This window comes from Balaenoptera acutorostrata, chromosome 3, assembly GCF_949987535.1.
Source record: "Balaenoptera acutorostrata chromosome 3, mBalAcu1.1, whole genome shotgun sequence".
In the NCBI taxonomy this organism is placed as follows: domain Eukaryota; kingdom Metazoa; phylum Chordata; class Mammalia; order Artiodactyla; family Balaenopteridae; genus Balaenoptera; species Balaenoptera acutorostrata.
Window position 1 is genome coordinate 92,951,614 of NC_080066.1, and position 15,082 is coordinate 92,966,695.

The 15,082-nt window shown below is 34.9% G+C and overlaps 1 protein-coding gene across 2 annotated transcripts in view; it reads right to left on the minus strand.

The window, feature by feature from the left end:
• Positions 1–334: 334 nt before the first annotated feature.
• GOLM2 (golgi membrane protein 2) overlaps positions 335–15,082 on the minus strand; it is a 111,094-nt gene continuing 96,346 nt past the window's right edge. Inside the window, exons 9-10 of one of the 2 annotated variants that reach the window (XM_057544116.1) lie at positions 8,317–8,484; positions 335–2,049 (exon numbers count right to left, since the gene is read on the minus strand). In XM_057544116.1, coding sequence (XP_057400099.1) covers positions 1,979–2,049; positions 8,317–8,484 — 239 coding nt within the window. In that variant the 3' untranslated portion in view covers positions 335–1,978. The remainder of the gene's footprint in view (positions 2,050–8,316; positions 8,485–15,082) is intronic. The other variant, XM_057544117.1, reaches the window with a different exon arrangement.

The following is a 15,082-nucleotide window of genomic DNA, read 5'->3' on the forward strand; positions in this document are numbered from 1 at the left end:
AGGATTTTCTTTTATTTATTTATTTATTTATTTATTTATTTTTGGCTGTGTTGGGTCTTCGGTTCGTGCGAGGGCTTTCTCCAGTTGCGGCAAGCGGGGGCCACTCTTCATCGCGGTGCGGGGACCGCTCTTCATCGCGGTGCGCGGGCCTTTCTCTATCGTGGCCCCTCCCGTTGCGGGGCACAGGCTCCAGACGCGCAGGCTCAGCAATTGTGGCTCACGGGCCCAGCTGCTCCGTGGCATGTGGGATCTTCCCAGACCAGGGCTCGAACCCGTGTCCCCTGCATTAGCAGGCAGATTCTCAACCACTGCGCCACCAGGGAAGCCCAAATATAAAGTATTAATAGGAATTTGTTTTAGATTCATCTTCCCACCCTAACTTCCAAAAGGTGTACATCAATTCCCTTTAACTCCACTTAAAAAAATTCTGTGAACTATCATACCTATTCATTATAGGCCTGACTCTACTCACAGCAAAACCATGAGTTACTAACTCTGATGTGGCAGAAGAAACAATTTTAGTAAATCACTACATCTTTTCTGGGTTGCTAAATAATTTTAAACTGAAGTCTAAGAATTTTTGCACCTCCAATAAGTGAACAACCTTCTTTTTTTTTTTTTTAAATCTCTGTAAGTTTGAATTTTGACTAGAACCTGAGTACATGGGGGGAAAAAAGCATCTCATGTTCATGTGCAATTAACAGTAGCCCTTCTGAAACACAGAGTTAACAAGCTTAAATTTCTCATGATCAAAACCTTTTATTTGGGGGGAGGGGGATAAGATTTAAAAGTTCTTTCAATCAGAAAACAAGGATTAGCTAGCTTACACGTTCTACTGAAGAGTGTCAAAAAAGACAAATGCATTTAAAATAATTTTGTAAGTCTAGCAAATATGAGGTTTATGGGTTCTTAACTAACATATTAAGTAAATACAAAGGTTCTTCATCTTTATTACAAACTTTTAAGCTATTTTAATAAAATGGCTGTAGATCTCACTGTACTTCTACTTATCTGTGCATTAATACAAATCTGTTAAAATTGCTTATTTAATACTTCTGAAAAAGTCTAGTCAAATAAGATCACTAAAACTACCAGAGACGCTTTGAAATACTGATTGCAAATTCATTTCAAGGTTGATTTAGCCTCTTTCAGAATCTGGCATTTAAATCATTAATATCTTCACCAACTTTAACTCTGAAAATATAAAAATTTTAGCCAGTAATGGTTAAACAGTACTGGTATTACTTGAAAAAATAAAAATTGAAAATACATCATCAATCATGCATTTCACAATTTCATGAACTAAGTAAGGTATAACTCATAAATATTGTTATGCCTTTGCAGGTTATCTCAGCTTCCATCAGGCCTCAGCTGAAAGCTTATCTGCCAAAACACATCATTACTCATGTGAAATAAAAAGAGTAGGGAAGTGATTTTGCACATTGCTGCCCAGTGTTTGGCTTCCAGGTTCCCCTCTCTTTCATGCAACTATTCTAGGTATGATTCCTTGAACAGCATGAGATGAGGGGTGGATAGAACAGAACACCTGTTGGGCTAACAAGCATATATTAGTGTATAAAACGTTTTCCAGTTGAATAATTGTTCTCATTGTGGTTATGCTATGTGCAACATATAAACTGTACAATCATTTTTCCTGTTTGTCTATTTGTGGAAAGAATTAGGCTCAATAAAATGTAAAATATACATTAGTTTGCTTTAAATGCAAAGATTACAGTTTTGCTTACTTTGCTTTTGGCTCAACTGTAACATAACCCCAAAGTCTCTGCTTTAATAATACAATATGAAAAGTTCACATATGTACATGGGTACATTCTTTCATTTAAAATTTTCCTTAAATCTATGTCAATGTATCTTTACAACTGATACAACTGATCTTTACAACAAAAGTCAAAATCGACAAAGTAGAAATGATTCCATTCTACAGCACTTTAGGTTTTCTGAAGTTTTCCTTTACGGCTTAAAGGGCATCATTGAAACGTTGCTTTCCATAGTCTGCAGGATCCATTTGAAGTTCTTGTTCTTCATCATCTGTAAGGAAAATAATCAGGTATCAAGAATATTATTTTTAAATCACTTACAGAAATCCAATCCAATAATCTCTCTCTCTTTTTTTTTTCCTTCAGCCTTAATGTAGTTCTCTACTCGTTATCTTACACCTTCTGTAAATGCTGTTCTGTTTCTTAGTTCCTTGGCAAATGAGTGAAAAGTCTGTAACTGTTTTGGAAAATCACTTAATTTTAACAAATCTTTTGATGATAGAGAAAAAAGAAAGAAGGGAAGGAAGAAAAGAAGAAAAGTGGGGGGGGAGAGAGAGAAAGGAAAGAAGAAAGAAAGGAAGAAGGGAAAAGAAAAGAAAGAGGATGAAAGAAACAAGTAGGGCTAGATAGTTAGCAAAGTTTTAGAATTCCACAAGCACTGAGGAATTGATCCTTTTATGTAAACATATTATTTCTATATAGATGAAAGTTGGTCCTTTAAATTAAAGCTTTGGTAGAAATTGTTCTTTATACATTTTAATGCCTTTAAAAACCAAACATTTTTCTAATAGTAAAATTAATCCATAGTCATCAAGTAAAAATTAGAAAATAAAAGAAAAATAAAAGTTACTCATGATCCCCAAATTTAGCATTTTAGTGAATTTCTTTGCTATTCTGCAAATAGCTTACCAGCAACTTCCTAAATGGAGTATGTTAAAAAAGAACCTTTTCTTTACCGAAAAGAAAAAAACTATCACACAATATTACTAGACACTAACATCCTCAAAGTCACTTTGAGTAGCTATGCTAAACGACTCCATATAGTGCTTCAGAGTTCGACTTATTTGGCTATTGACAGGTTTTTCTGGGTCCTTCTTGGCTATCACCTGTCACTTCACTACTCTCAGCTTAACTACCAACAACAATTCTTCTCTTCCTTTCTAATTTTATAGTTATTTCTATCTTCAAGTTTTGAAATAAGACTGCTCAGAGTATTAAAATTAGTATTTTAATTAGAGCTTAAGAGGCTCCCTTTTTAGTACATGGTTTTTAATGACATCTTTTGGCTCCTCCACAGCCTTAAAAATAACTTTTGTTACTTTCTGGTTCACAGTTACAATTACCCAATAGGTTAGTTTTTGATAGATTGAAGTATTACTATCATAACTGTCTGGGTATATATTTTAAAGAGGGGTTGGATTCCAAATTCATATGTATACTATAGCTATCGCCAATCTATCCTTCTAGGTTTGATAGGTTTTCCACTCTCAGCTTCTCTAGTATATTCTGTGGTAACATTTTGTTCAAGAAAGATGCCATGTGGTGTATGTACTCTGTACGTGTATTTGTATGTACCATGTAGTGTATGTACTATGTATTAACTTTCCATAATGACGTGTTCTTATTTCTTCTTTACATTTAGTTATTAGAAATGCCAAACAAACCAACTTTCTCTCACCTTTCAATAACTTTGCTGTTAAATTTATAGAAATTCTCTTTTAGAATTGCACGCAATCATTCTTCATATTCTAGCAAATTGATCTCATATTTTTAACACTGTAATTCAATAGCAATGATAACCCCAAATCTGTTAGGTGCAAAGGCTGAAATTACATCCATAATCACATTTGTATTTCGAAAATATACTAATCATTCTCTTATCAAAGAACTCTTCATACTTTAAAAAATTATCTTGGTTTTAAAAAGGAAAATAACCACTGGCACCTCTCCAGAAAGCTCTCCTTAGGACCCATGTTATGGGACCTCACCATATGGTTATAAACACATCTTTTAGGACTTTAGTAATTAAATGAAGACAATCACCATGGAGCAGTGGGAAAAGCTACTATATAAAGGAGAATTTCTAGAAATTTAACAGGAAAGTTATTCAAAGGAAAAAATGATGTTACTTTTTGAGATTTCTAAATAAATAATTGTAAAGAGAAAACAAGATAACAGCAAAGGTCTAGGAACAGAAAAACAGAACCCTAGTCCTGGCTCAGGCACTTAACAAACATGAGCTAGTTCCTGAATCTCTTTAGACTTCTAATTACCTTCTCGGTAGACTAGGGTAACAACTATTTTTCCAACTTCAAAGTAAATTAATGCATAGGAAGGCAGTCTTTACTTCCAAAGTCCTCTATAAATTTAAGGAGGAGTTTGTTGGTTTTATTAATTTATGCTCTTTAGCAAAGTTTTAATATGGTGCCTTCACATTGCTTTTTCATAATTTCATAGGACTTCTGATTGCCTTTTTCTTACATTGAGCTATCATTTACATTAACTAGAGTCCACTTTCAGTGTAGCTATTCTAAACAGAATTCAAGTTTCTACCAACAACCTCTTTGCATTTATCTATGACAAAATTACCTAACCAAATCTGATATACAATAACAGCGACTAAATATAATTATATGGACTAATATTTTATTTCATTTTACAAAGAAGCAAAATCTGTAAATAACTCATCAACATAAAGTGACTATTAAATATAAAGATATTTATAATTTATCAAATAATTTCTAAATTCCCTCTTAAGTCAAGAAAGGACCACCTCCATAAAGCAAGCTCTACCAAGCAAGAATGCCTTGGGGAAATAAGGCAGTGAGCCTCCATTAAAATGTACAAATTAATCCACAGGCCAAAGTGCAACTGTCCTCTAAAGCAGGCAACCCAGGGAAAAAACTCTATATACTTGCTTTTATTTTTTAAAAAAATATTTTATTCAACACTTAACACAGTGCTTACAGTGTGAAAGATCCTGTTCTAAGTGCTGAATAAATATTTAAATCATATAATCCACATAACAATTGTTGAGTTAGGTAACTATATTTATCCCTATTTTACAGATGAGGATTTCAAGGCATAGAGGTATAGGTAATTCACAAAGTCACAGAGCTAGTAAGTGGTGGAGCTAGGATTAAAATCTAGGCAGTCTGGCTCCAGAATCCAGGCACTTAGGCACTATGCTAAACTTCCTTCCATAGGTGTACTTAGTAATGTGCATTTCATATTCTATTAAACAAACTTGGAACTTCTATGGGATTAAAGATAAGAGTAAAGGGAATTTGTAAACATCCATATCCTTTTTATAATAAAGAATGAATTAAAAGATATATCTATCAGATGTGTAGTGTTTCCAGAGTTAATCTTTTAGTTAACCTTTTCATTGGATCACTAGCAGAAGTCAGGGAAAAATTGTTTACACCAATGTAAATAAAATAATATTTCTTTTAGGATGCTTCAGGAAACCAGGAATTAAAAATCAAAATAAACCAGGATTGTAAACACAGGAAAAACAGGCTTCACTTAATTCTACAGAAAACACTCTGCAGGCAGTACTGACCCGAATGATCAATATACACAAACAGGCATCAGAGATAAAGCTGGAATTCTTTAGCTCCCTATTGGCAGAGATACTGTCAAAGCCTCCATTTCATAATCCAGAATTTCGGAGACCAAAGTCAGTGTCTTTAGCTGAAGCTAGAACCTCAGTCCTGCAGTTGGAATGCCTAATACTAGGGACCCAACAGCTTGAGAAAAAACAAAACAAAAAAACTCAACTGCTTCTAATACCAGGGAGAGCAGAGCAGAGCCCCTACTGGTAGAAACATTAAAGTGCTTCTGAAGTGCATGCTTCAATTTTTGAAATCTCTGGCTGCAGAGTTTCAATGGGAGCATAAAGTTTCCACTTTTCTTTCTAGGGTTTGGGGGAAGATGTTATTTTAGGCATGCTGAAATATGAAACACATTTGTCCCTAATACTTGTGTTACAGTGAATCCACTATGAATGTGACCACAAAATTTTAGAACTAAGAAGGATCATCTATGTATTCTAGTTCAACACCCTTACATTACAGATGAAGAAATGGTGGCCCAGAGAGTATAAGTGACTAGAAAAGCAATACACAGCTGGTCTCCTAATTCTAAGGCTAATGGTTTTTTCCACTCTACTGCCTGCTTTGGCTGCAAGTGCAAACTGACCTAGGAACCCAACCAGTATTTTTACACTGAAGCTATGAAGAAATGCTTTTAAATACTCTAACTTAATAATAAACATTTGGAATACATATTGTTGATAAACTAGGGAAGAACCATAATTCTCCCTCTCCACTTTTTAGACAGTTAATACTATACCTAAAGAATCTCTGAAAACATGTTTAAAATTATTTGGTATTAAATATCCAAGTCTCCAGTATTCCTTTTTAGTCAGTTCACCCAAACTTCTCTCTCTGTATTTGCTGGAGCAGATGTTCTTACATCTTTCTGTTCCCTATGATAAAGGAGTCCCTTGGTAGCTGCACTATCCTTCTGCTGCTATCATCTAGTGAACCTCAAAATGGGATAAAAAAATGTTAAATGGCAACCTCCAGCTCAAGTAAGATTCACTTGCAAATGAGGAAACCCCCAAATGTAACCATCCCTCCCTACATCATTGAGAATATCATCTTAGGTCATTTCCTTATATTCCTTAGAATCAATGGATTTATTCTCTTGTGAAAGGAAAAGGAGGGGTTGCATGAGGGTACTGGGGACCTAAAGTAGAAAGTGGCAATGAGAACTAGGGGTGGGAGAGGGAGAAGAGCATAGGAAAGAGAGAGAGAAGGCACTGAAGATAAATGTATCTATTATGGATAAAAATCATAAAAATATCAAATGAGAATTTTGTGATAAAAGTCATCAACATTAAGATAGCCAAAATATAAGAAATAATTTTCAATATCACTGAAATTAATTGTTCTAATAAAAACCTCAAAATTATCCAATGAGATGATAGAAGCTTCTATGAAAGAAAAACAGAGAATGTTTAAAGTGTAAACCAAGCAAGATTATAAGACCAGAAGTTAATGGGTTATTAACCTAGTCACAAGAATAAAAACTCAATGAGAAAGGCATAAAATGATCAGTTAACAGTATTTATCGAGGGCCCTAGGTACGCTAAGGACTACTGCGGGGGTGGGGGCTGAATATGAAGGCAGGAAAGGATACAAACAAAATAGAAGGCAAAATAAATGAAAATTCCTGCCCTCCAAGAGCTTACAATCTAATTGGTGATACGATATGCATGCATGAAAAAGCCTTAAAACTAAGTTATAAATAATTGCAAATAAATATAATCCAAACAAATTACAAAAGCAATGAGAAAGAAATGGTAAGATTTATGAAAAATGGATGAGATTGTAGAAAAACGGATGAGTACAATTTTTTCATTGATACCAAAAAGTGTTTGAGAATTTCTCATTAACATATCCATATATAACTCCTAGCATTTATTAATCTCTTTCTAATCCAATAACCATTCTTCCAAAACTAGAATGTACTAACAAAATAATGCCTAGGTGGAAGTCAGAGTCTCTAGTTTTCCTTTTTCTATTAACTATGTAGTATTCTAGGACAACTATATTTTCTTCTGAGTTTTACAGAAACAATTCTTGTCAGGAACCTAAATAAAATTTAATTACTTTAAAAAGAGTTAAGGAAGAAATCAAGACAGGTTACATTGAAAAATATTTCATGCAACGTATTATAAAATTGAATACTTCACACATTAAGTTCATAATCAATTTTTTATAGAAAAGAGAAAAAGCTCCATAAATGCTACTAAATGATATAAGCAGGCAGAAAACAGGCCTAAGAACTTGCAATAATGCAACATACTCTGATATGCATGCGTGGGTAGGGGTGCATGCACACAAGTAGATTCTGAACTTTCACTAAGTTAAAAGTTCAGAAGGAACACAGTTAACAAGGAAAATATGTTGAATCTGTGTATTAAACACAAAACAGACAAATCTGCACAAACTGATTGTTTAGTATAAATTTTAAGCCTCTCAGAACAAATTTCAAAAACAGCCTTCCTATGCTGAATCATTAGTGAAATAATCTTATCTTCAGTGTGGACAAGACCATTCCCTTTGTGGCTGTCTGGTTAATATCTGTACTTAGAATGATGAAATGCTTTCAGATGAGAAATTGGAAAAGATTTTTTTCTGGGAGTATTTGCCTTAGGTAAAGTATAGAGCCATTTTAAACAATTTAATTCTAAAATTTCTGAAGAGTCTGAGTTTCAAATTGTAACTATAAACACTAATACATATCACATAATAAATAAAAATGAAAAAAATTAAAATGATTTATTTAAAGGTCTACAAATACCACTATCATAAAATTGTTTTCAGAATAAAATTGAAAAACTGCACAGAACCTCTCTGTATTAAGACTGTACTGCTATTAAGTGGGGAAAATTCTACACAAATTCAACCAAAAAACTTAGAGGTGGGTTTCACGGTCACAGCATGGAGGCCAGGCCCACGCTCACCTTGGACGTCTTCCTCTCCACCATCACCATCTTCTTCCTCATTGTAAGCCAGCTCAGCCTGCTTGTCTGCCTCATACTCACCTACGTTACCATCATCCCCATTATAATCCGCCAGTTTAGAGCCATGCTGCGGATCAACAGGGGATTCATTCTCATCAAAGAATCGGCCTGTGAAGTAGGTAGAGGATTAATTCAAGAGTGAAGAGAGAAGAAAAGAAGGGACCTATACTGGAGGTAGACCAGAAAGTAGACAAGTGAAACCTGGCAATTTTCAGGATACTGGTTATAAAAAAAAGATACACTTTCTGAAGGTTATCCAAGATAAAAGGAAATAAGAATGAAGACAGAAAATAATTTTATTTAAGAATTTCTCTTTTGTGTTAATTCCAGTACTTGCTGCTTAAGGTTTGAATGTTTTCTTAAAGAAAAGGGCACAATTTTCAGAATTGTTTTCCTAATAACCAACAACTTCTCTGATAGAAGTATTTGTCTAATTTAACACTTTAGGAGAAGAATAAATAATTTTATTACTAGATACAATACATATTTGAAATCTGTAGTCATTTACTGCTTTGTGAAATATCACTTTCCACGAATAATTTTGATAACTTTTCTTATCAGCATAAATGAGTACCGTGTAGGCTAGTTTCTTTTTGGAAAATAAGACAAACTAACATACTGGAGGGCTACTTTAAGTTTCTTCACTAACAGTGATTCACTATAGTCATGGATTACCAAGGAGGGATGGCAAAGAGAGTAAACTATCAGAATCCCTAGTGGTATGTGTTTCGAAAAACATCCCAAGTAATTCTGATTTATTCTTTCTCATTTCCTGAACCATATTTCTAAGAGTCAGTGACAGAGGAAGCTTAAGAAAGTTGACCGACATGAGGCTGTTATATTATACACATTCATAGCAATTAGAAATCAAGAAGAGCAACAGACATAACACCTACTGTAGAAAGCTATTCAACAATATTCAACAAATGGACATTGAAAATAAAAATGCTAGGCAAACTAAGGTGTGACTCACAACACAAGTTAAACTACTTTGACACTGAAGTGGCAAAAAAGTAAATTTTATGTAAATTTTAGTAAATCCCTAAAATATGAATAACAACTTACTGATGATGTAAGAATTTAAGACTTTTTTTAGAAATTATAAACACTTTCTATGATAGGTTTAAAATTTTTGGAATTATATTTTTAAAATTCACATTGCAATGAGACAAACTTCCTCTGCTTGGAAAGAAAAGTTAAGTACAAAGAGAAAGAATTATGGAGGTATTGATCAATTCTACAGATGGCTCACCACATCATCAGGCCAATATATTTCTAATTGCTGTGTAAAGAGTCATTCAGGAAATATCAAAATATATACACAGCTTATACAACTCAATATCAAAAACACAAACAACCTGATTAAAAAATGGGCTGAATAAACATTTTTCCAAAGAAGACATACAGATGGCCAACAGGCACATGAAAAGATGCTCAACAATGCTAATTAATAGAGAAATGTAAATCAAAACCACAATGAGGTATTACCTCACACCGATCAGAATGGCTATCATCAAAAAGTCTATAAATAATAAATGCTGGAAAGGGTGTGGAGAAAAGGGAATTGTTGTGCACTGTTGGTGGGAATGTAAATTGGTGCAGCCACTGTGGAAAACAGCATGGAAGTTCCCTAAAAAACTAAAAATAGGGCTTCCCTGGTGGCACAGTGGTTAAGAATCCACGTGCCAATGCAGGGGACACGGGTTCGAGCCCTGGTCCGGGAAGATCCCACATGCCGCGGAGCAACTAAGCCCGTGCGCCACAACTACTGAGCCTGCACTCTAGAGCCCGCGGGCCACAACTACTGAGCCAGCATGCTGCAACTACTGAAGCCCGCGCGCCTAGAGCCCGTGCTCCGCAACAAGAGAAGCCACAATGAGAAGCCTGTGCACCACAATGAGGACTAGCCCCCACTCACCACAACTAGAGAAAGCCTGTGCGCAGCCAACGAAGACCCAACACAGCGAAAAATAAATAAAATAAAATAAATAAATAAATTAAAAAAACTAAAAACTAAAAATAGGGCTTCCCTGGTGGCACAGTGGTTAAGAATCTGCCTGCCAATGTAGGGGACATGGGTTCAAGCCCTGGTCCTGGAAGATCCCACATGCCGTGGAGCAACTAAGCCCATGTGCCACAACTACTGAGCCTGCTTTCTAGAGCCCACAAGCCACAACTACTGAGCCCATGTGCCACAACTACTGAAGCCTGTGCACCTAGAGCCCGTGCTCTGCAATAAGAGACGCCACTGCAATGAGAAGCCTGCACACCGCAACGAAGAGTAGCCCCCGCTCACCGCAACTAGAGAAAGCCCGTGTGCAGCAACGAAGACCCAAGGCAGCCTAAAATAAATTTAAAAAATAAAACAAAACAAAAAACCCCCCTAAAAATAGGGACTTCCCTAGCAGTCCAGTGGTTAAGATTCTGCACTCCCAATGCAGGGGGCACAGGTTTGATCCCTGGTTGGGGAACTAAGATCCCACATTTGGCACAGTGTGGCCTAAAAGAAAAACAAAAAACTACCATATAATCCAGCAATTTCAGTCTTGGGTATATATCTGAAGAAAATGCAAATACTAATTCAAAAAGATACATGTACCCCCCAATGTTCATAGCAGTATTATTTACAATAGCCAAGATATGGAAGCAATCTAAGTGTCCATCAATAGATGAATGGATAAAGAAGATGTGGTATATATATACAATGGAATACTACTTAACCATAAAAAAGAATGAAAATTTTGCCATTTGCAACAACATGGATGGACAGAGAGGGTATTATGCTTAGTGAAATAAGTCAGACAGAGAAAGATACATACTGTATGTTATCACTTATACGTGGAATCTAAAAAATAAAACAAACTAATGAATATAACAAAACAGAAACAGACTTGCAGATACAAAGAACAAACTAGCAACAATGAAGACCCAACGCAGCCAAAAATAAATAAATTAATTTTAAAAACCCAAACAAACAAACTAGTGGTTACCAGTGGGGAGAGAAAAGGGGGGAGGTGCAAGATAGGGGTAGGGGATTAAGAAGTACAAAGTACTATATATAGAATAAATAAGCTATAAGGATATATTGTCCAACAGCGGGAATAGAGCCAACATTTTATAATAATGTTAAATGGAGCATAATCTATAAAAATTTTGAATAACCATGTTGTACACCTGAAAATAATGTAATATTATAAATCAGCTATACTGCAATAAAAAAATAGTCAATCAGGAAAACAGTTAAAGAACAAATCATACTCACATAGGCTTTTTTTTGGCAGGGGGGCAGTTTACAACAGGAGACTGAAGCAAATGGGGATAATAAAAAAGAGCATAAAGTCATCTTAAATCTATTCTAGAATAGAGTTGGGTATGTACAATAAATAAATGGAAAAGTTGATAAAACAGAGTTAGAGAAAAGAAATGGATGTACAAGAGTTAAGAAGGAAAAAGAGTAACAAGAGAAGAATAGGTAAGCTATTTGTGAGAAAGACCCTGTCTCCTAATGATAGTAATACAAAACAAAACATTTTGGTGTCATTATCATCTGTTTCTCTTATGATAAAATAACTGATGCCAATGTAAAAAGAAAAAAGGGAGATTTATAGAAATCTATATTTTCTTTTTTTAATATGCAATATTATGGACAAAATACCTGGAGCAGTTAAATCATCTTTATGCAATGTGAAATTGCTGTTTTAAATATATAAACATTTTAATATGGTAGTTACTAGTGAGTTTCTCAAGATACACTATTTCCTCCAAGAAAATATTTTCATTTTTTATGAGAATTATGAAATATAGAAGACCAAAAAATTAGTCTAAAAAAGTTATTGCAAAATATAGTTAATTTAACTAATATTATAAGACATGGTATATTAATCAAAGAAATGGTCGACCTGTACCTACTATAATATTCCAACAGAACAATTTACAAAGTTTCTTCTCTTTTTTTTAAAGGTGTTTGGTGTTCTGACTAGCCTGAATTCAGTCATAAAATTTCCATACTACAATTACAGTGACCTACAGAGATAATAAGAAAATCACTAACAAGAATGGATGACCACAATAGTAATTCATACAGTACAATAGACAACAAGAGACAAAAAACAGAGCCAACTACATAAAATTGCCAGTCAAGTTGGGGATATCAAACTCCACAGTAGACAGTGAATGAATATGGCTATATAAATAAAATGCATGATGCTGATCAATATAACAGACTGCTAAATTATCTAATTATTAGGCATCATATTTGCAAAAAATTATACAAGGGAGAAATCAGTGTGGGTTAGAGCTAGAAAGGAAGGTTTCAAAAAAGAGGCAATCAGGTTTCTATAGTATAGTGGTTATCATGTTTGCCTCACAAAAAAGAGGCAAATATATTGGACCATGACAGAGAGAAGGAAAGGAGCATTCCAATAAGAACGAAGATGGAGTATTCAGGAGACAGTAAAGAGATTAATTTGACTGGATTTATATTAGAAAGCAGAAAGATGAAGTTTGAAAGATGAAGTTTGAATTGGGAATAATTATGGAAGACCTTTAAAGTCAGAGATTTTAAAAGGCTTCCTATATCTACTTCATAAGGTCATTGTACATTGCAAAGAAAGGCTTGTCTTCAGGACTGGTCCTTGGCTTGATTGTGGGAGATAACTTCTGAGCCCTTGAGCCATGCTTACCAGTTTGATTGGACAAATTTATCCTAATGAAGTGATTCATGGTGAATATTTGTTTTTGCTAGGTGGAGGCAGGCAGGTCTAGAGTCTGAATAGCTGACCTCAGTCACGTGGGCACTACATGACTACATGAGGATACTACATGAATGACCCCCAATAAAAACCCTGGACACCAAGGATCACATGAGCTTCCCTGGTTGGCAACACTTCACATGTATTTTGTCACACTTCTTTGCTGGAGACTGGAAGGAGACACCTGGAAGCTTACATCTGCTTTTCCCTGGACCTCGCTCCATGAGCCTTTCCATTTACCAATTTTAATCTCTGTCCTTCTGCTGTACTAAACTATAACTGTGAGTATTATAACTCCTCTGGGTCCTGTGAACTCTTCTATTGAATCATCAAGCCTCAGGGTGGTCTTGGGGGACTCCCAACAAAGCATCTTAATATATCTGTTCTGCAACTTGCTTTATTCCCTCCACATTATGCTTGTGAGATTTATCCATGTTGATAAATGTAGCTTTATTCATTTATTTTAACTCCTATGTGATTCCACTGTATGTCTGGTACATACACCTTGATATTATCATACTGATGAGTATTTGTTTTCAATTTTCAATGTAATAAACAATAAATATTCTTGTACATGCCTCCTTATATATAAAAACGTTTGTAGGTAACATATTAGGTGCCAAATTGCATGGTATGTACATCTTCTCACTCTTATGACCAATCTTTTGATTAACAAAATTCTTAATTTTAATAAAGCCCAATTTATCATCTTTTTCATTTATGGTTAGCTTTTTTGGGGGCTTACCTGGTTTTAGAAATCTTTGCCTACTCCACATCATGAATATATTCTCCTGTTTTCCTCCAGAAGTTTTATTAGCTTAAAATTTTAAATCTGCAATCTATCTTGAATTTAATTCTGTGTATTATGTGAGATAGGGGGGCCAAGGTTATTATTTTTCCATTTGGCTATCCAACTGACCCAGTACTATTTATTGAAAAGACTATCCTTCCCCCCACTGCACTGCAGTATCAACTCTGTCATAAATCAAGTGATCATATATATGTAGTCAGTTCCCGTATTCTCTGTTCTGTTCCATTGGTCCATTTGTCCATTCTTGTGCAAATACCACACTGTCTGAATTACTTTATCAATAACAGTTTTTATAATAAGTCTTGATATCTGGTAGTGGACATCAATAAGTTTTGTTCTCCTTATAGATTGTCTTGGCTATTCTTAGCAAGACATATATATGTATAGCTGAATCACTTTGCTGTATACCTGAAAGTAACACAACACTGTAAATCAACTATACGTCAAATAAAAAAAGTCACCTGCAAAAAGCTAAAAAAAGGGCTTCCCTGGTGGCGCAGTGGTTGAGAATCTGCCTGCTAATGCAGGAGACACGGGTTCGAGCCCTGGTCTGGGAAGATCCCACATGCCACGGAGCGGCTGGGCCCGTGAGCCACAGCTGCTGAGCCTGCGCGTTTGGAGCCTGTGCCCCGCAACGGGAGGGGCCGCGATAGTGAAAGGCCCGCGCACCGCGATGAAGAGCGGTCCCCGCACCGCGATGAAGAGTGGCCCCCACTTGCCGCAACTAGAGAAAGCCCTCGCACGAACCGAAGACCCAGCACAGCCAAAAATAAATAAATAAATTAATTAAATAAATAAAAATTTAAAAAAAAAAAAAAAAAGAAAAAAAAAAGCTAAAAAAAAGTTTCTTTTTAAAAATTTCATTTTATATGTTTACTGCTGACATATATAAATGCAATTAATTTTTATATTAATCCTATATCTAATAACTTTGCTAAATATATTTATTTAATAGTTTGTAAATTGTTTTTGAATTTTCTATATAAAAAATCATCTTAATATCAGTTTTATTTCTTCCTTTCTAATCTCTACACTGTTTATTTTCTTTTCTTGTACTTTATTTTATTGACTAGCACCTACAGTGAAAAGCTAAATAAAAGTGATAATAATGGTTATCCTAGTCTTCTTCTGGATTTCAGGGGAA